This window comes from Petromyzon marinus, chromosome 24, assembly GCF_048934315.1.
Source record: "Petromyzon marinus isolate PM22_M1 ecotype Great Lakes invasive population chromosome 24, UKy_Petmar_22M1.pri1.0, whole genome shotgun sequence".
NCBI classification, from domain to species: domain Eukaryota; kingdom Metazoa; phylum Chordata; class Hyperoartia; order Petromyzontiformes; family Petromyzontidae; genus Petromyzon; species Petromyzon marinus.
In genome coordinates, this window is record NC_133690.1 from 14,603,481 (window position 1) to 14,626,293 (window position 22,813).

Here is a 22,813-nt window from a genome sequence, read left to right on the forward strand (position 1 = left end):
ACCCCTATCACTACCCCTAACTAATTGTGCACTTGGCGCAGCCTGAGTGAGGCCTAGTAAATCCTGCCAAGGCAACATTGCCACGGACTCCAAGCTGTGTTCCTGCCAAGGCAACATTTCCACGGATCCCAGGCTGTGTTCCTGCCAGGGCAGCATTGCCACAGACCCCAAGCTGTGTAAATGCCAAGGCAACATTACTACGGACCCCAAGCTGTGTTCCTGCCAAGGCAACATTGCAACGGACCCCAAGCTATGTTCCTGGAAAACTTCCCGGAGATCGTCAAGACGGCCAAGGGTCGTAGTCCCCTGTGTGGGTTTCAGTGGGGCCGTCTGGTCGGGCAGCAGAGACACGAGAGGCCAAGAAACGACATTCCAGTCGTGGGCTGAGCTCTAGAAGGGCTAGCTCGAGCACCATCCTGCGGCGGGGAAAGGAGGCGGTGCAAGCGGTTCAGCTGAGCCCACAACAGCCAAAAATCTGCTGTCCCTGTCTGGTGGGGGGGGGGGCTGTTCAACCCTAGCACATGGGCGAGAAGCCGTGCATGTGTGACGAGTGCGGCAAGACGTTTTCTCGTGCTCGGCCTACAAGTATATATTTTTTCTTTTTCGCTTGTGTGTTAATCTGTGTTTACCCCGGATATTTTAGAGATGGCAATTCTCCTGCTGTGTATCCTACTGCTGTCCCTCACGGCCATATCTAGTGCCACACTCAACTCTACAAACAGCTACCCTCGTTACTTTGCGTCCATACTTGTTGCTCAATTTGCCACTACACCTGCTAATGAAACAGCTCATAGACACTTCTACACTCCATCATTGTATCCTTTTAAACCCTATCTTTGTCCCATTACTTCACCAGCACTCCTTCCAAACTTCATTCTGCTCTTAAAAATAACACCATCTGCGAGCTACTGCTATTCGTCCAAGCTTCGCCGCTCTTCATCCTTTCACCGAAAATACTTGTGCAAACTATTAATTCTACTTTTCTTATTTCTGGGTGGTATTGAGCTTCATCCTGACCCAAATGAAAAGAACTCGTATAATTCTGTAGATTTTTTGGCAGGAAAGGTGTTGGTGTTCTACATGTCAACATCAGAGGGCTTGTGATTAAATTAACTCAACTAAAACTAGAAGTGGCAAATCTTGACCCAGACATTTTTTTCCTAACAGAAACATTTCTCACTCCTGCTGTCAATGACTTGCAGATTGCGATTGACAACTACAACCTTTTTCGGCTTGACCGAGGATCTAAAGGAGGTGGAATTGCCATCTATGTTCGTAATACTATTGCATGTTCACTAGCTCACTCCTTGTTTAAAAAGTGTTGCTTTGAAGGTCTGGCTCTCAAAATAACTCTCCCAAATAATCAACAGATATTGGTAGTGTGCTGCTATCGACCGCCTAGTTGGAAGGATGTTGAAGCTGCATCTGCACTGAGAGAGCTTTTTGGGGGCCTCCCTCAAGGTGAAATAGTTTTAGTGGGTGATCTAAATTGGAATTGGCTAAAACCGCCGGCCGTGGCCACAAATTTTGCAGATAAATTTAATCTGTTTCAATTAAGAAATGTCCCCACAAGACCCAATCTAAAAAATCCGGGACAGTCATCTCTGCTTGACGTCCTATTGACAAATGCCCCTCACAGTTTCACACTGACTGGTGTTCTGGGTAATAACCTTAGTGATCACTCCTTCATTATTGGGGTGAGATCATCAGCCAGACCCAAAGCCCCCCTATATTGGTTGAGAAGCACTCTATGAGACACTTCAGCACTCAGGCATCTACTAATGATGTGCTTCACTCGGATATTGACAAGGTCTGTGATACACCCAACCTGACTACGGCTTGGGAGATCTTCAGGTACACGTTTCTCCAAATTCTTAACAAACATGCTCCGTTGCTAAGATTTAAAACTAAAGGTTTGATCTTTTGATTAAAAAGCTCATGAAAACTAGGGACAAGGCTTGGGCATGTGCTCAAAAAAGTAATTTGGTCAATGACTGGCTAGAATACAGGATTTTAAGGAATAGATGCGTCAAAAAAATACGGCATGCAAAAAATGCCTACTTTTCCTCCACTCTCCTGGAATCACATGGAAATGCCAGGATTTTCTGGAAAACAATCAAATGTATCAAAAAGGCATCCAAAACAGACAATCTGCCCATTGAGCTTAACCGAAATGGGGAATATTTTTCAGATCCCAAAAAAATAGTTGACAATTTTAACCTTAATTTTTCTGAAGCTGGTAATCTTTTTGATAATGTATTGGGAGTCACCCCTGCTCATGCAAATTCCTACACCCCTGTCCAAACATTAAACGAATTTTGTTTCCAGCCAATCCACAAAAGTAATGTTCTGAAACAACTGTCCTACCTCAAAGGGTCCTCCTCTACCGGAGCAGATAGTATTCCCGTCTTTGCTCTACTAACTGTTGGTCACCTAATATACAAACCTATAGCCCATATTTTCAACCTGTCCATCAAAGACGCATCAGTTCCTCTAGAATGGAAACATTCCTATGTCCGTCCACTTCACAAAGGGGGCCCTAAAGATGATCCAAATAACTACCGACCTATCTCAATTTTGTCCCCGTTGATGAAATTTTTTGAAAAATTATTGACCTACCAAGTTAGTAGTTTCCTGTCCACCAACAATCTACTACATCTAAAACAATCTGGGTTCCGAAAAAAATACAGCACCACATCTGCTGCATTAGACTCTCTGAATCACATTTACAGTAGCCTTGATAATAAGCAGTACTGTGCCTGTCTTTTTCTAGACCTGTGCAAAGCTTTTGATACAGTAGACCACAACACCCTGCTTAGTAAACTAAGTTGCCTCAGTTTTTACGAAAACGCAGTTAAATTGTTACAAAATTACCTCTTTTCTCACACCCAAACTGTATTCACAGATGGTTGGAGGTCAAACAGTGTTAAGATAACAAATGGGGTTCCACAGGTTTCCATCCTCGGCCCCCTTTTGTTCTCTCTTTATGTCAATGACTTGGGCACTGACCTGGATCATTCCAGGGTAAATCTTTTTGCAGATGACACGATACTGATTACTGCTGGCCACTCTCTGGATGACGTGATTGCTAAGCTACAGGGTGATTTCAACAAACTACCACATCAGCTAGTTGCTCTTAATCTAGTCCTGAATACCTCCAAAACCAAGGTGCTATGCTTCTCACCAGGACTAAAGCAGGAAGTTATTTTTCCCCAATTACATTCCTTAAAAAATGATCAAATAGAGCAAGTCAAGATCTATAAGCATCTTGGGGTCATCCTGGATTCAAAACTGAATTTTGAAGATCACATTGGTTATATTGGTAAAAAGACAAAAATAAAAATTGGTTTTCTGCATCGACACAAGCACTGCTTCCCCCCAATGTTCCGTTTGGAATTGATAAAAGCTACCATACTGCCTCTACTTGACTACTGTACCATCGTGTATAAATCAGCCCCAAGTATTGTACTGAAGAAGCTTGATTCCATCTATCACTCGGCCTTAAGATTTACATTGAACTGCCCATATAGGACTCACCAGTGTGATCTCTACATTGGGTCAAACTTAACATCTCTTAATGTTCGACAACTTGTACTTACAAAAAAATCCGCAGACTACCTGCTGGATCTCCTCTCTGTTTCAAAGAACAAACTTGACCTCAGGTCTTCGCTCATTTACCAGCTTCACATTCCCTATTGCCGTACAAAAACTGGAGGAAGGGCCTTTGCTATTGATGCCCCCAGGGTCTGGAATGCTATTGCCAATAAACTGCAACTTGAATTGCTACCAATGAGATCTTCTCTCAAAGCTGCTCTAGAGGAGTTGTACACCCCTAGCTGCCACTGCTATTCATTGGCATAAAATGAAATAAAATGTTTCGCTCCGGATGACGCTGCAAAGTATTATCTGTATTTTGATTTAGCGTGCTGATCTTAAAGGTGCATTAAAAAATTTGATACTCCGATTGATGCTTCTGTTATCGTGGAGTAACTCATGCAGCCAGCTATGGCTCTAGGATTTGGTGTTACATGTTATTTATGTAGTCTATTGTAAAAATTCGGTCACAGTCCCTGTGATCACTGTTACGTTGCAATTATAGCTTTATTTTTTGGTGATTTCGAAAAGTTTTTTGGTTTGGACATGATGTACTTAATCTAAGTTTTCTTGTGGTTGTTGTTGTTTGACTTGCATTACACTAGGATTTTTTTGCACACAGCGTTGGTGTAAGGTGCTTTTTTCAGGAATATTTTGCTGTTTTTTTCATGGATTTTCTGTTTGCATAGTCACATAGTCACTTTAAGATGTTTTCTTGTTCGTGTTTTTGTTTTTTTGTTTGTTGTGGTTGCACCCGATTCAAGAGCCGAATGGCTCACAGGTCTATACCAAAATAAATAAACTGAAATCCCTACCACCACCCAAACCCCTATCATTACCCCAACCCCTATCACTACCCCAACCCCTATCACTACCCCAACCCCTATCACTACCCCAACCCCTAGCTACTCCAACCGCTATCACTACCCCAACCCCTATCACTACCCCAACCCCTATCACTACCCCAACCCATATCACTACCCCATCCCCTATCACTACCCCAACCCCTATCACTACCCCAACCCCTATCACTACCCCAACCCCTATCACTACCCCAACCCCTATCACTACCCCAACCCCTATCACCTCCCCAACCCCTATCACTACCCCAACCCCTATCACTGCCCCTCCTGCTACTCCCAATCCTCCACCCCAGCTATAACCAGACCCTACACTAAACCCTCCTTAACCACTCCCACCTGTGCTCCTGTCACCATAAATAACTACACCACTAAAGTGCCTCGGATTAAAGTGCCTTAATCCAAGGCACTTGACAGCAATTTACAAACGCAATTATCTATTGCAGCTTCAGCAGTGCTGTTTGTTGCTGGCTGCTTTGCGTTCTGGGCCTCTGGGCCTGTTGAATGATAACTAAAGCGGCAGGAGCCCTCCCCAACCATAACATAGAACCCGCACTCACCAGAGTGATGAGGTACAGTCAAACGACCCCCATGACCGACACGGTGCGGGGTGGCCCGAATCCAGCAGTGGATTGGCAAAGGGCTGTAAAATAATCATGCATTCTTATTAAACTGATGATAGGTTGGCAGAGCGTAATGGAGTTCTCTTGAGTAGTGATCTTCGTGGCAAAATCCATTATCGAAATGTAATTTGTCCCACAATATCTGCAAAGCAGGTAGAATTACTTATTCTTTCTCTGAGGCTATTGGCATTTCTGGATTAAATAATGATAATAATCGAGTAATTATTTACAGACTCTATTTAATCTCATCTTATTATCTTATTTTAGATGTTTAGAATGCCTTTCATCAAGGGGCTTAACTCTTTTTTTCCTTCTGATGACGATCGCTTTTTGTTCTTTTCTTTGAACCTATCCACGTGACTTTACCGAAAGAGCCAAAGAATATGGGCTTGACATAATAAAAAAACAGTACAAGCGAGAAATTATTTAGATGGCGGGTGCAATCAAAGTCTAGATGAAGGCCTCCCCATGCCACGATGTTCATCGGGTTTGTTTTTTTACCAAACCTCCGCCAGACGACCAAAGGGAACACCTGCAAGGCCAGATGGTGGGATAGGATCTGCCTGGGAGGGGCAGATCGCATGTCGACTCTGCAGCGTCTGCGGGGATCTGGCAGAGGGTAGTAAGCGTTGGCGAAGCTTTGTGGCATCAGTGGCTTTGGCCATGATGGCATCTTGATCGCCACGCTGGTCAGGGCGGGTTGGCGAAGGCAGGACCTGTTTATATGTCGCTCGCCATTGACATATCACTCACCACTGTCGGCCGTCGCTGGAAATCGAATTCGAGTTGCAAGGTTCATAGCACAGCAGTAGGACCACTTCCCTCTTGATTACATAATCAGCCACATTATTCAAAGTGTGACTCATGGGTCGGTATTTATAAGACAACTACTAATCATTCAGGTGCTCTAAATCAACTGAACTTGAACTGTCTCATTACAGCACTCGGTATGGATGATTGAATGCTCTAGCGGAGGCCTGCCCTACTAAATTTCCCCACGCTAATGCAACACGGTAATGAGAGGGCCAACGCTCAACTCACAGGCAAGCCTTCCACGTGCCATTATTTAACCCATTTCATCGAGAGCCCAGGAAAACTTTCGGTGGAGTTTTCACATTGAAATTAACCCCAAAGCAGAGCATGACCCGGGGACCGTAAGTAATAAAGAGTGCTTATCCACAAGACTTGCCCATCTTGCCACCTCATCATATTCCAACAAAGAATGATCAAGATCCCCCGTATAGCCTTAACAGACTGTTGGGGCAAGTGATGTTCGCGAGTAGCAGCTATGAAGGCCGGCATGGCAGACGAGGGGGTAGGTGGCCAGCACCACGCCCGGCCGCCTTTGTCCACCAAGTGGCGATGTTTACACACCGCACCAGGTACTAAATTTGAGGCCGAGTCGACTTAGGGGAGGCCCAGGACCGGTCGCAGCTCGGCTTTCATATTGAATGGCTCTGGAAGCGCACAGCATTGGAGGCACTCACCGGTTTCGCAGAGCTCGCCCTTGAAGCCGGACTGACAGAGGCAGACGTTGGGGGACACGCAGCTCCCTCCATTCTTACAGCCGCCGTCGCAGAAGGCTGGGGCCGCCGTGGGGAGGAGTTGCGTGAAGAGTCCGGGGCAGACAAGGGTGGGGAAAGTCAAACTAAAAGCAGAATTTATTTCTGAATCTTCTTCAACATCATCATTATCATCATCATAATCGTCGTCGTCATCGTCATTATTAGCAATGTTCTATCCAAACTTGGATAAAGACCTCCCCGCGTATGTCACTGCCATTCGGGACAGCCCTGTGATGCCACAAATCTGTCTCTCTCGTGGATGCGCGCAGATCTCAGCGCTCCGCCTCAGTGGTGGTCATCCTGCTGGGCGCGGTCGCTCCTTCGGCTGCCACTCTACCCAGCCCATATGTCCATCGGCCATAAACCCCCATTCTCGTGATGTGCCCTGCCCAGGTCCACTTCCATCTTTTAAAGAGTTTGAAATTAAATCCTTGATTTGTGTTTGTTCTCCGATCCAAATATTTCTCCATCTCTCAGTGTATTTCCAAAGCATTCATTGAATTACACTGCAAGACGTTGTTTTCAATGAACGGATGAGTACTGCAAGATCCGACCATGTCCTTCCAGTGCTCGTTGAGCTGCATTGGCTTCCAGTTACTGAACGAATACATTGCCTCGCTGATCTGGCCAAGAAGCATAAACCATCACGAAAACTACGGTCATCCTCGCAGCGACGTTTTGGCTAACCGTGGAACAAAAGACAGTGACTGCATCGCGTGCTTTCAAATGCGCTTCTGCGGCCGTCTGGAACGCTCTTCCTTCCGATATTAGGACGCCACTGGAGCTATGCACTTTTAAATTTAGACTAAAAACTCTTTTCTTTCGAACTGCTTTTTGTGTTTAGTTTGCTGTCCTTCCCTTGCACTTCCGATTAGCACGGTTCGCAACATAAGGTGCAATAGAAGTTCAACATACATACATGTGTCTCTAAAAAGAAGGGTTTCCCTTCCTGCCTCAGGCACTGACAGCTGTAAGCAATGAGTCACAACGTTGCCTTTCAATACACGGCAAACCTCCTGGACAGACTTCTCTCACGTTACGGAAACTGCAATTGATGCTCATGCTCGCAAAACCATGTTCAATCCGGTCAACATCGACGTGCAGTTTTACGACGGCGAGCCGACCGATCCGCCCTCATTTGGTTAAGCATAATCCTGGTCCACAATAAAGGTGCATGGGTTCGATCGCGTACATATGAACGCATCGCTAAACCTGACACCACCCGGACACAGCCAATAAGTAATTTTGTCACGTAAACAAAACGTGCCAATTAGTTACTAGTTCAGCAACACCGGTATATTTGAGAGTAAACCCACACCATTTACAATTCAAGTACGACGTTTTTTCCCGCCAGTAATTACAACCAGCATCATCAGGCGTACAGCCAGATTTGTCCATGGTTTCACAAAGGCCACCCCCTGGTGGTGCTGCTGCCTGTGCAGTGGTCCGGGGGTTTGAAAGGGAATAGGCTGGTGCCGATGAGCCACTAGGCTGCTGCCAAAGGTCAGAGAGAGAGAGAGAGGAAGGCCGTTCGCTGACTTAAGGCCACTAACTAAGGCACGGATGAGCCTTCCAGAAATGTGGTGGCGTTAAACAGGCGTCTGCTCACTATATGACGATTCGAGGGTCAGGAAATTTGCTCTGTCACAGCAAAGGCAACGTTTTCTGCAGCCTGTAATAATCCATAGGTGTCCTCTGCCACCACCAAACCAATTAGAAAAGAGCTTGCCTGGATCATCGCTGATTGTGCCACTTAAAATTATTGCAGTCCTACCCTTAGTGCACCCCATGTTACAAATTACAGTCCAGTCATTGTGGCTGCAGGAAACTATGCCCCACAAACCCTCTTCCTTAAAAAAAATGTAAAAGCCTTTTTTTGTGCTTGCGTTATAAATGGAAGTGAAACCAAAGTGGTAGATGGTTAATGCAATTAAACGGTTCGTATAAGAAATGGTGCAACGTGCAACCTACATCATTTGAGCCGTTTAATTACGAGGCTTTGGCAGCTGCACAAATTACACTCCAATCTCCATCAGTTAGCAGTGGCATCACCGTGTTTCTAAAAAACTGCCCGGGGAAACGTGACGTAACAGAACTACATCTGAATTAACTTTAGGCTGAAATGTTTTTGGTGTCAGAGGTGACTTGTATGAAGTTGAAAACCACATTTAATTCGCTGGGTGTTGTTGTTGTTATTCAGACATTTGAGACCAGGCTGACACCATCAAGACGCTATACTGGGAGCCCAGTTTAATCACAGGCGGGCTTCCCCGCATTAAAAGCCAGGGTCTCAGTGGTTCTGAGGCAGTGATGTGACCTCTGTGGCTTCTGGCCACCTCCAGTAAAATGGTTGATTAATTTAATGCGGTGCACTGTCATTTTGGGAATCGGTCAAACGGAAGTGTCAGAGACTCTCAGGAAACTAATCAAGTGAATGGGTGGCATGTACAGGAGTTACCATCGTCACCGTGATGAGCCAAGATCATTCCACTGCTGGATGAAGGCCTCCCCAAGCCATCACCATCTCTCCTTAGCCGTTAATGCAACCCCTACCTAGCACGTGCAGACATGTAGGTTTACTCACTCCATCTCCTCGGCGGGCGCCCTCTAGGGCGCGTATTTAATTCCTTGGCTGCCACTCCGTCACGATTCTGACCATCCACCACCATCCCTGCGTAATCCCACTCGCTTTTTCCTAACAGTTTGAATTGTGTCATTAACCCTTGTATAATCTCTAATCCAACTGTTGGCCTTTCCGTCTCAATGCAATTCCAAGCGTGCATCTCTCTATGCTTCTTTGCACCCTTTTCAGTTTTTGTTCGTTTTTTTGCTGTTGTTAATGACCCTGTTTTTGAACCATATATCAAAAGCAGGCAGTACGTACCGATGAAAAAACTTTCGTCTTTTCAAACATTTTCGCTCGCAAAGTTATAGTTGTTTCTCAATATGAACATCAGCCATACGAAGAAGATTGGTTTGTTACAGGAATAACCGCACGTAAATCTTCTTCTAATTGCGGAGGCGCTTTCGTTACGAGAAGCGAGCACAGTCTTTAACAGACCGTGCTATCCGCTCCATGTTTTATGTATTACTGACGACGGGCGTGCCTAATTGAGTCTGGACTGAAACAGTGGTTTATGCATTCAGGCTTCAGTTGCCTCAATTAGCCGCGGCTGAAGCGCGAGATAAATAAAGTGCGGTGCAGACAACTGCCGGTGTCGTCGGGATGGAAACGCAGAGCGTGTCCCCTCTCCCAGTTGCAACTCCACCGTTAGTCTCGGTCACCGGCCATCGCGCCTTCTGGCAACGGTGTCCGGCCCATGTCTCTGGGACTTCTTATCCCCTGTCTCTCTCCGTCTCTGGACTGCGCCTCGCGCGTTCGCATGTCGTCTCTTATTCGCGGATGTTCTCTCATGCACGCTTTTCCCTCTCCGTCTCTCGGTGCAAATCCACCCCCCCCCCCCCCCCGGCACCCACCGCCGCCGCCCGGCAAACAATGCAAAAGTTATATTCTTAGTTTTTTCGGTAAAGTCACGTTGAAGAGAAACAACAAAATAATATAATATATATAAAACAATAAAAATTCTCACGACGTTTCGACCATAACTGAAGATGACCGTTTGAGTTATGGTCGAAACGTCGTGAGAATTTTTATTGTTTTATATATATTTTATTATTTTGTTGTTTCCCTTCAACGTGACTTTACCGAAAAAACTAAGAATATGAATTACTGCAGTCACGAAAGCTTTAAATCAAAATGCAAAAGTTGTTGTAATTCATCTTCAAATAATAATGACTGCAAACACGGCTGAGAAACAGGGCAATGATCGCATTAAAATGCGCGGGCCGGCTGGCGGGGACGTCACACGGCAATGTTTTACAAACGCCGACGCGCCAGTTGCCGAGAGACGCATCGTGCGGTAGCGCCGTCTCCGACGCTGGCCGGCAGGAGGGAAACTTGGCGAGCGAACGCGGCAATCATCGCGGGCGGTTTGGTGCATCAAACCAAGTAACCAACGGAAATCTCCGATGTGGGTTGGCTCCCTGATCCGTCTCTCAGTGGAATTCTACACTCCATGCTGCTCTGAGCAATTTTTTACTTTGGACTTTTTTTTTGCATTTCACGTCTGAGCAGGAAGTATCCGCTGGTTGAAAGTGTTCATTTCAAGGCACCTTGCGTTTTTTGCCATTCATTGTAAAGTTCAGTTTTCCCAAAAGCATTCCAACTTGCTCCCATCCGCCTCTATCTTTCATCGTTATGCTGTCTAAACTAACTAAACGTTTTGTTTTACCAGGCAAGGCCCACTGAGCTATATAACTCTTTTTCAGAAGCGACCTGGCTATCATGTGGAAATGTGTAGAAGACAACATTTCTAAAAACGTGTTTCTAAATGTGGAGGGAAAAACCAGAGGACCCGGAAAAAATCCACGCGACCACGAGGAGAGAGACACGCAAACTTCAAATATACAGAAGACATCAGGGTCGGAATCGAAGCCACGACCTCCTGTAGACCAAGCAAGGTAGTTAACGTCTCGCCTTTAATAGCCATTTCAGGTACACATGCTCTGCTGTGTTTTCCCTCTGACACGTATCAACAATCGTTTAGGATCGCTGTTGCCCTTGACCATCGCTTTGCTAACAACACTCCGTACGCTCCCTTCAGACGTTACAGAGTTCAGATTTTTTTTCCATAAACACTCCAACCCTCAGAGCGCGAATAAAACGCAGAGTGGTGCGATTGTGCGTGGACGTACGCTGGCAAGTCGTTCCGTTGCCGATGTAACCGGGGCCACATGTACATCTGTGGCTGCCCACGGTGTTGGTGCAGATGGCATTGGAGTCACAGTTGTGGGTTCCGCTAATGCATTCATTGTGCTCTGTAAGAAAAAATACCACACACACAGACAATACACACGCGCATAATACAGTATGTCATCATCATAACAATAGTGTCAAAAGTTGATTAAATGAACGGGGTAGCAATGAGCGAACAAATGGAAAGAAAATGCCCAAACATTGTAAGGGGGGTGGGGGGGGATATAAAATATATATGTGCCATGGGTAAGTAAAAAAACATCTTACTGCTTTCTTTGCCATCTGGTCTGAATCCGTAATCCGATTAAAAACCAGAGAGTGTACAAAAAAATATCTAACACAATCCATAAAGAAAGCCACTGCAGCTACGTCTCCTCCTCCCCTTCCCAGCCTGGCACAAAGAGAGGGAGTGCTTGACGAGACGGTGTGCCGAAGAAAGCCGCTACATCTCTCGGCGTCAAGGAGTGCGTTAATCCGGAGAGAGCTTTACGGAACAACAAACCAAAAAAATCGCTGTCTACCGTTTTTCCCTTTTCGACACAAACGCTGAAAAACCGATGCAAATTTCGGTTGCACCAACGGCGTAAAAACTCCTTTTGTTTGACGACTCCATTAATTCCCCCCCACACACCGTCAGCGAGGGTGGCCATTAAGAGGATCGTTTCTCCAGGGTGGTAATTAATGGGCTGAGAGGTGAGGCCTGCTATCATTAGGTTGCACTCATTCCAGAAGCAATAACTGCGCAGAAACTTATCGAAACAAAGGCAGAGACACGAGATTCTGTTTTTCTCAGAGTCCCCCGGCATCTGCTGCTTTGTGCTGAAGCTGTTTACCCCAACGACACGATTTCGTTTTCTGAATAAGCACTACCGGGCACCGTGCATTCATAACAAAAATATATAGACATAAAATGACTGCTAATCCTTCTCAGGGGTCATTGGTGTTACGAAGACATCACCGCGTGGTTTTTTTTGCGATAATGTTGGCAGTGGTTACGCACGGCACGCATACCAAAAGCCCAACGCGTTCATCAGTAACACTGGGTGGTTGGTAGCGATGGTAGGGGGATTTTTTATTTTATTTTTTAAAACATAAGTTCGAAGAATTCAAGTTAGCTGGAAGGAACCATTCGTTTCCCCCCCCCAATGTGAACGGGGTACTGACAGATGGCGCGACTGGAACGCCGATTCCATTGCCACCCAAACCAGTTCCTCATTGCGGATCCTCCAGCATCTCCGCCTTTTTTCGCCCTGCCACGCCATCGGTGGGCCTAGCTGAACAGACTCCGGGGCAGGACGAGGTTCTCTCTTGTGCAGCCAACCCTCTCCAACGTCGGGGCATTCGTGACCAACCCCAGACTTGCAGCTGTGGCACTGCACAAACAATGCCGCGTGATGTTGATGACCGTCCACTGATTAGGGTCAGCGGAGGTCTCTTCGGGAACTACACTTGGCCACGGAGGACGCTGGCGCGTGGCTGGGCGGTCACGCGCTCGCTGAATGAATCAATAACACCGTGGCCCTAAAAGGAGAGACTTATATAATCGGCGACCTTTCAGGCAACAGCCACTTATTCGCAGCTGAGAGATGAGGCGTGGTCCACTGTCCGAATCGTAAATTGTTTATTTTTCATTGTATGTATGTAGAACATATTTCGCACCGTACGTAGCCAACAAGCTACGAAGAAGGCCCATCGCCCGAAACGTCGCCTAGTGTATCGATTCTACTTTGACGGCAGAGACGTGACGGCGGCTCACAAAATATAGCTGGTTACTTCGGCCCTTATGTTTCAATTTGCTTGCTTCGGATGCATAACGAGCACATTTCATACGGTTAGTTGCGAAAACGCCACCTTTGAATTGCTGCTTTAGAATAGGGAACATTTTGAGATCCTGGCCTGTAGATTTATTAAAACTGTTCATCATTTCATAAGCCAGTTCGCAGCATACTGTATCTGTTTAATTGGAACATTTCTTTTCCCGTGTCTTCTATTAGAAGGCCCTTTCTCCGCAAAAGCACACAATGTGGTGTTAACATTGTTATCGGAATGATTAACTCTGGCGGGATAAGCAATTATCCAATACGGCATTATATATTCCATAATTTAAAAAAAAGAATCCATACTTGTATCCCTTCACCTCATCCACATTACATCGCTTCCCGCAGCCATAATGAAAGAAAAAAAATAATGAAAAATTATGCAGAGTGTGATACAATCCCCCATCCGACGCTTGTTTTTGCGCGCTTGCAAAAACGTGCCGTTATCTCAAAGTTTCTGACGCTACTCAGGAAATGCACGGGCGCAGAAAAGCTGGAGCAATTCTCTGCTGAATTCCAGTCGAGGTTTTCTGTTCTTTTCAAGCAATTTCTGTTATTTATCAACTCACAAACGTCGACCACTGAAATTCGCCAGCCAATGTTACAAAAGACTTTTGGCGAGGTGCGGCTTTTCACTTGACATAATTTGATTCATGTGGATATACACCCACAACTTTGCTCATGCTTGTCAGGTTGACTGGCTAAGCACATGCTAAAAATGCATTAATTATAATAATCCTGCATACACGGGCAGTGATTTAAGAAATGCCCTCACGCTATTAAGGTAGCGATAGTTTCAAAAAGACAGCCGCAGCATTAATGAGGTCACTTCCCTTGAGTCAAGAAAAAAGTCAATACATCAATTAAGGAGTTATACAAAATCTATACGTAAAGGTCAGCTTAAAAAATTAAATTAAATAAAAGACCTTTTGAAAACAAGATAACGGGCGGTGTGATTAATTCAATTACAGCTGATAGCCGGCATATGGGAAAGCTGGTCAATAGAGTGTGGAAAATTCTAAATTTAAGGCCACCCTTCATATTAAGTTGGCTTCAGTATGGACGACGAAGCTGGTGTGCGGAATGATGAGAATTCAAGGATAAAATGCTCAGATGCATTGCACAATCCACCTCTTCTTAACCTCTTTCTACTATATTCTTGGTTCTTTCGGTAAAGTCACGTTGAAGGGAAACAATAAAATAAAAAAATATACACTGTGACTCTTACAACGGCCTCGCCCCTGTATTTAATGAGCATTTACTCACAGAAAGTTTTCAACACATTTTTCCCATTATAAATAAATATATCGTTTTACGAATCATACATTTAACGATTATATGGGTTGTTTTTCTTTAACGCGTTCGGTTTTGTAATCTGGCGTTTCTTTACCGCGCGGTGAGTTTTAGAGCGGTGCCCTGCGGAATTAACTGCCGAATGCTGGCGATGGACAGCGAAGCCCGACCGATGTTATGATGGAGAACAGCTCTACCGACCTAGACGCAATAATCCACAATAACAGATGGCCCATTACGGGGCGGCAATGACGCCCTACAACTCCCCCGACAAACCACCTCCCTCTATGGAAGCAGCAAAGTGCGATAAACAACATAATATTCCTGCAAATTGACCCCAAACGTGGTTCGAAGAGCACACTCGCGAGATAAAATGTTCATGCACGCCTTCCACTTGGCGGGAGTCGTCAAGTGCACGTGGCGTACTTAGGCGGAGTTATCCATTCGGGACATTGCAGGTGCCACTCAAGATAAATGTACCATGCCTTTTGTCGAATTGGGCCTAATGCATGTCTCGACGCTGAGATGTTGGTGCAGACGGCCTCGTCCGGATTGGACCTTTCAAACGCGCACCGCCGGCTCACGCGCACAATTTATTTTTTTCACAATGCATTTGCTGGCATCCAGGCCTCGTGACATGGTAGGGTAGGGCAAGGGGGCTGTGTTCTCGCTGTTGCCGTTGTCTTTCGTGTCCGAAGACGACGCCGCGGACGGTCACGCGCCTTGTGTGCGCGACCAAGACATGCATGACAGGTCTCTTTCCCACGTTGGTTGCGCTCGTAACGCGTGACGAGGTGGTGGGGGAAGTGGTGGGGAGGAGGGGCTACAGCTGTACCATGACCCCAAGCTCAAGTCTCTCCCCTCCAAAAAAATACGAATTACAACCAGATATTCGTGGCCCAATTCATGAGTCGTTGCAATAATTTACATACAAAGCTGTCTGTTACCATACATTTGGATAACGGTGACATATACGCAATTAATATCGTACACATTTAACCATTTCCTATTATAAATACTGTACTAAAAGTAGGGTACATCGCGATGTAGTTTGGTTGTTTCCATCTAAGGCACCCACCTAATTTAAGAAAAAAATACTTCCATCAGGTATCTGTCCCAAATAAATATTTGCGAAAGCAAGCGCCTCGTAAATATTGTAATGCCGGGTGCAATCTAGGCCTGGGCAAAGTTAGGAAAGGATACTTGGGGTGGGGTGGTTAAGCCAACAGTATAACATACCGGGGCCCCACATTCACGGGTGGCATTTCTCTCTCCCTCTCCGTGCAAGTTACGCGCATTGTTTGTAAATTTTACTACAAATGAAAATTAACACCGCGATCGAACCATAATCCTCGCCTCGTGTAAAAATATGCCCACGTACAATAAGGCTGCACCATCGCTAATATATTTCCACCGGCCTCTGGAGAGGGGATGATTGATGCCCCTGGGCTGAGGGCAGCGGATGATGACAGCCACCCACCGAGCCGGTCTGATTATGGCAGATTTGACGGAGCAATTACTGGTTGGAAAAACACCCCCCCACCCTCCAAATAATTATTTGGAAGAGTACAGCCCACCCCCACAACCCCCCAACACCCTCCCCCCCCCCCGCCCGTTGCCTCGCAATGCCGCATATAATCAAATCAAAATGGGTCGCTGCGGATAATTGCACGCAAGGTAAGATAAATTAAACATTACGTGTGGGACTCTTTCGCCCCCCCACTCCAATTTGGTCCAGCAAGCCCTTAATGAGGCAACGGTTTGCAAGGAGTCTAGCGGCCAAGATGTTTCGCGACTCTCCCAACGTGTTTTGGGGGTTGTGCCGCGCGCATGTTGTTCCGTATGATTTCTGACGTCTCGCTCCCGCGCGTTGGCAGTTTCTTCAGAGTCTGTTCCGCCCGCACGCGATCAGCGAGCCAAACGCCACGCAGCGCAAATCCCATAACCTACAGGGTTGACGTTTCGTTATAGATATTTTTTTTTACAGGGTTGAGTTTTGGCGATCGGTATTTCACCAACGGCTACACAATCGGCTATATATTTTACGTCAGCCTGATTTTTCGCGATATTAGTTTCCCGCAACTTTGGAACTATATTCATATTCTTAGCTCTTTCGGTAAAGTCACGTTTGTGTTTGTGTTATGGTCGAAACGTCGTGAGAATTTTTATTGTTTTATATATATTTTATTATTGTATTGTTTCCCTTCAACGTGACTTTACCGAAAGAGCTAAGAATATGAATTACTGCAGTCACGAAAGCTTTAAATCTAAATGTAACTTTGGAACTGCATACAAAAATGTAACGTGTTGTTTTTTGTGCATTGCTGTACTAAGTACAAATAAAATATTACAGTATTTAAACGTCCTTCAACTGTAGTTTACTCACCCATGAGCCTACCATAATTCATTCTTACCCTTACACATGATGGCGCTTATAATGCATATGCTGTCAGTTACACTTTAAATAAGTAAATTGTTTACCAAACTACCTGCATGATAGCATCATATGATTACCATGCCACAAATTACTCTGAAATAATGTTTCAAATAGCAATTAAATGGATAATTGCTATTTAATCATAAATGTATTTAATGAGTTTGCTGTTTCGTAACATATTTGTCAGGAAATAATGTACATCGGAAAGATAAAATGGGGCTGTGATAATCACGATATGAAGATATTTTGAAAAACTGACGATAATATTACCGAGGACCTCATATCGTAAGATATATCGACGGATTGCCATATTGGAGCAACCCTACTTTACTTAGATACACCTGTGAGATAACCGTGAGCTCCCACCGACGACAGGCATTGTGGGCAGTGGGTAACACACGTTCCAAATACAATTCAATTTCAGGTTGATCCAATGACCTTTATTTAACCAGGTGAGGGCCTGGGGAGTCGTTACATCGTTTTCAAAGGCCACATGGGGTGACCGTGGCTGATATTATGAAAGCCGCCGGGATAAACCTGCACTGCTCCGCTAAATTTGAGGTTGGTGAAAATGAAAAAGGGGTGGGGGGAAGGCATTTGGGGAGACCTTCATCCGGCAGTGGATTGATCATGAAACATATTTATCTTATCAAAGAAACCACATCTCAAGATTGTGTCAGGGTGACTCAGAGATCACAGCACTGAGCCAGGCACCACTGTGGAGATATTGGGTTTGAATCCGGGCTCTAACTGCCCATGATCAAGCAGAATTCTCAGGTCTAGTGAGTTGGGTGGCACAGCTCTCTGAAATGTCCGAATGGATTCTTTCGTCTCATTACGTGACGCCGATAGAGCAATTCTGTCCCTCTACTGCTGGATGAGAGCCCCCCCCATGCCTGTCTATGTCACCGGGGTTAGTCTGGGGCCATGCTTATCCACGCTGGTTGGTGCGGGTTGGTGAACGTGGAGGAGCATAGAAGTACGGTCCAACAATTGGCTTAGCTGCACCTCCCCTCTAGCGCCCAGCGTATTGCGCAGCCCCACAGCCACCTACGACCACCCCGTGTGTGCACGTTGGTCAACCGCTCAAACACCACCCACACACCGGGGCCCAACCACGATCTCACAAACATGGGATGCGATCGGGCGCGTTCAGAAGCGGTGGGGTTTTTTTTTTATCACAGGCGAGCATTGAAACGTCGTCGTCGTCGTCATCATCATCGTCGTCGTCGTCATCATCGCCGTCGTCAGCTGCCCGCTCCGTGACTCACCGGTGCACGAGTAATCGTCCACGCGCAGGAACCCGGGCAGGCAGTCGCAGTGGAACGAGCCCGCGGTGTTGGTGCAGGTGGTGAACTCGTGACAGTAATGGGCTCCCGCCGCACACTCGTCCACGTCTGCAGGTGTACACGCCCGGGAGGGGGGGAGGGGGTGCCCACCGTCAAATTAAAACCGAGGGCGGACGACCGATAACCGTTCATCAAAGAGACACTAACTAAATAAATAACTCCACCGCCCTCCCATGCCCCCCCCCAATCCGCCTCCGTTACGGCGTCCTGACCAACGGGGTGGAGCGGGAGACGGCCACTAAACATGTCGCGGGCTCGTGATGGAGATACGCCAGGAGCTTGTAAAGCGCAATGAAACCGCCGGATTTAAAGGGAAATGAAGAGCGCAGTTCCTCCCGCGTTCCGTCTCCACCACTCGCTGATTGTCCCCACGCGCTGCCCCAAGGCACCGTTGCAACCAATGACGTCGGTGTCAATACAAAAAATAAAGTTCACAACTTTTTTTTGACGCTTCCAACGAGGGATGGGCAAGCGACCGTTAATCTCTTTGAAAAGTTTGCCGTTCGCGAAATCACATCTCACGAAATTGCAGACGGCACACCGTTTAAAAAAAACCTGCAATAAAATCGCTTGAACAAAGAAAGATGAGCGGATTTTGGGCTCATGTTTTGTGAACTGCGGTCTGAACTAGGCGATCTGAGCTTCTGTTTCTGGCCACGGCCGGACGTATGTAGCAAATTTAGCTGACCCTATGCCCACGAGACTCATTCGTAACGTTTATAGAAAAATACGTCCTAATGTTCCACATTTAGACGTGTGCCATTATTTAATGCATGACAAGCAAAGACTGTGCAATAATTAAATGTTTACAGGGGCAGGGACACTTGTTGTGTTTGCGTAAAAAGACAGACATGGATTTTAAAATATTAACACAAGCGCTGTACTTAAAAATGGTAAGCCCTCTGACTAAAACGCAACGAACAATAATGAGGAAAGTCGCTTTGCTGAGGATAAACGCATCTATCTACGAGTATGGGTAAAAGTGGATTTTTTTTGGGGAGTTTCAGCCAACAGACTTTGTGCAGATAGAAATTTCTTCCACCCAGTAGAGTTAAGGGTGGAGGGGGGGGGACACACCGGGGCAGCAGCTGAAACACTGGGCAAGGTTTCTTAAATCCCTTCTAGATTTGAAGCTTTCGTGACTGCAAGGATTCATACTCTTTGGTTTTATTCGGTAAAGTCACGTAAATCACGTCGCGATTTAATTGTTTTTTCTTTTATTTTATCTACGTGACTTTACCGAATAAAACCAAAGAGTATTTCTTAAATCCCCTCACACGGTCGAGCATCTGATCAGTTAGTACTTGGACAGGTGACCGCCAGAGCTTGCCAGGTGAGGGCATGTGTAGCAATTAATCCAATAATTAATAGAATTAACGCATCATAGCACCTATTTACCAATGGGAGCCACACTGGCTCCCAGATGTTAACTACTTCATCTCGTTTACAGGAGGTCGTGATATCGATCCCAACCCTGATGCCTGCTGTATATTTGGAGTTTGCGTGTTCTCCTCGTGGTCGCGTGCATTTTCTTCCAGGCGCTCCAGCTTTTCTCTGCACATTTAGAAACATGCGTTAAAGTATGTGGCTGCTGTAAATGTCCACGTGATAAGACACTTCGTTGAGCTATAATTTGTGGTCAGGTCGCTTTTAAAAAAAAAAAGTTAATACCTCAGTGGGCTTTGCCTAGTAAGATGGGGATGGTTTAGTTCTATGGGTATACTTTTGGGTGATTTTTTTGCCTTTCTTGTACTTTGCACTCCTATCGTGTGTGTTGTATTGTTTGTTGACGTGACGTTCTTACCCGCCCCTCCTGGACATCTGTGATCAAAGAGCCTTATAGCTCATCGGATTCCTCCAGCGTAAATAAATATACAAGGCCACACCACAGTTAATCGATGGGCAGGTTGTGTGGTGGGGTTAAAGTGTTGGCACTTCCGCCCTTTTAAAGATATCTGGGCAGCGTTAAAGAGTAGACCGACAGTGCACCATAAAGTGGCTCTCTTAAGAGCTCCTGCCAGTGGACGCCCGACTGCCAGCAGTGACATGAGCATACACTTGCAGGTCTGAACCTTTGCCGTGTCTTCGACGAGCACGCTCCCCGCCAGAACCCTCGGTGAACTGGCACGCCGCTCAAACAATTGCACACGAGAGCGCACGCGCGCGCACGCGAAACATTTTTAATTCGCTGCCGAGCTGCAGACTCTTGGCACGTGTGGCGTATCTCACCCCCCCCCCACCGCGCGATGCGATGCCGCTCTCCCAATAGCCCGTGAGAGTTTGAGGGAATGTCCGCGGAGCCGCTGAAGTCTGCAGTCTGTCCGTGCATCGCCAGCACACACGCGATACCAGGAAGATAATGGCTCCCGGCAGGACAAAAGAATAGGAAAGCAGATAAATTTCCCAGTCTCTTGCTATTTCCGTCCCTCCTCTCTCTCTCGCCTTTGAAAAACAATGAGTCTGGAACGATCAGCAGGCACGTTTGCTTGCGATACATTTGTTGTACTTTGGTCGAGGCTCGTGAAAGCTTTAATTGGATAGCCCCCCAAAAAGCTAACTCACAAATAATGATTTTTTTTTAATTTTCACAGTTAAAACAAAAAAAGTAGAAGAAATGTTTTTGCTCCACCATGTGGGGATGACAGACGGAGTCAACCTCCGACCATGGATTTGAATCTCACAACCTGTGAGCTACCCAGCCCTACCGCTGAGCCACCGGGCTGGCCTTGGCAATTGTTACACACACGGTATGACATGGATCACCAACTCTATTTAATGCCCCCCAAAGCAATGAAATGCCAAGGGGGTGGAAGAGAGGCTCTATTGGTGTGTGTGTGTGTGCACTGGTGATGGCATGTTTGGGCAAAGCAGTGGGGGCATTGAACTCTGCAAGGCATCGCAGCGTGCGCTTTCAAAAATCTCTTTGGCTCGGAGATCCACGAGAGACTGTCAATCGTGGGACGCGTTCCTCCGGACAATTCCTTTGTATCCCGCACAACCGCTGCGATTCGAGGCCAAACTGATGACACAATACGGTTGGTGTGTGATAGAAAAAAACAATAGCTGGAACATCAATAATGGCCCAAGAGTAGCAGAACCCAGCGCTGCAAGCCAGCCGTCTCTGCTGCTCAACAAGAGACCACTGGGACACTGGCTCTAAAGTTCACGTGGTTTTGATGTCTTGACAAGTGCCTTTCTGTCGACTACCTGTGTGGATCACCGCGAGGCTAACCTAACACGAAGGCATCCCCCGTTTTTACCGAACGGTGTAATTGTGTTAAGTTGGCTTGCATTTGTGAAGCTCGCTACTCTGGGGAGCTATATGCTACGTAAGCTGTTTGTAACCGCTCGGGTTGAATTTTTCAAATCGGTATTACTGGGAATGTTGTTTGTTTGGCTTGGAGTAGAGTTGAGTCTTGCTATTATTATCATACCCTATATACATATAATGATTGTTTAAAAGGTTCATGTTAATGATGAGGCTAAAATAAGATGGGATATACAGTATGTGGCACATTCAAATTAAATCCTGTAACATCATACCAGACCATTCCGACTAAAATTAAGCACTGGTAAGTGGGGAGAGAGTGCAAATATCTCCACAAGAACCTGGAAATGGGTATGTTAGTAGTCAGAATCAGAATCAGAAGTTAATTTCCCGAGTACTTTGATGCGATAGAACTGCTCTGGGCATGGATAAGAGTCGCCAAACTTAGTTTTTTTGGAAACACGATGTTATATTTCCAATGAATTGCACACTGAGAATATATTTAATGTTAATGTTTAGTGAAACATCCTTAAATTAGAGCATTTGTCATCTATTTTGCATAACGGCCATTGGAAGTACTTATAAAAACAATGAAAGGCGTAACTGTATCATGCATAATTTATGTAATTTTGTCCGCTCTGGAAACAAGAGAGCTGAACTCAAATAAGGATTTAAATAAGGCTTCTGTAATCTTTCTCTTTCATGTGTTATTGGTTGTTGTTGTTTTATTTTTCTCTTCTATTAAATACGCCATATCCATAAAGTTGTACATTGAAATTCAAATTTAAAAGGCCCACAGCATTGATCACGAACGAGTGCAACTGAGTGTAAACTTACAGAAGAGAAATGGGCTATGTGCCTCACTGGTAGATACACTTATTTACCACCATGCTCAATTCAGTCGCGGGAGGCTGCAAATGTGCGCCTCCCAGATAACTGCATAATAGCGCGGTCCGCATTCAGTTGAATAATCACGAATTCATTCTTTGTGACCACGCCAGATAGCCTAGTGCATTCTTACGGACTAACCAAATGAACACGGAGTGCTGCGTGTCTGTCACAGCTGCAGGTTGATGGGAAGCCAACCATTGTGTCCGATGCGTTGAATCATCATCAGCAATGATAAATCCACTGCCGGATGAAAGCCTCAGCAATCAGCCACCACCTCTCACAATCCCCACACTAGCCGCT

The 22,813-nt window shown here is 45.8% G+C and overlaps 1 protein-coding gene across 1 annotated transcript in view; it reads right to left on the reverse strand.

Annotated features, from left to right (window-relative positions):
* Positions 1-22,813, reverse strand: part of NELL1 (neural EGFL like 1) — a 123,867-nt gene that overhangs the window by 20,103 nt on the left and 80,951 nt on the right. Inside the window, exons 13-15 of the mRNA XM_032960037.2 lie at positions 18,277-18,402; positions 11,398-11,520; positions 6,565-6,660 (exon numbers count right to left, since the gene is read on the reverse strand). Coding sequence (XP_032815928.2) covers positions 6,565-6,660; positions 11,398-11,520; positions 18,277-18,402 — 345 coding nt within the window. The remainder of the gene's footprint in view (positions 1-6,564; positions 6,661-11,397; positions 11,521-18,276; positions 18,403-22,813) is intronic.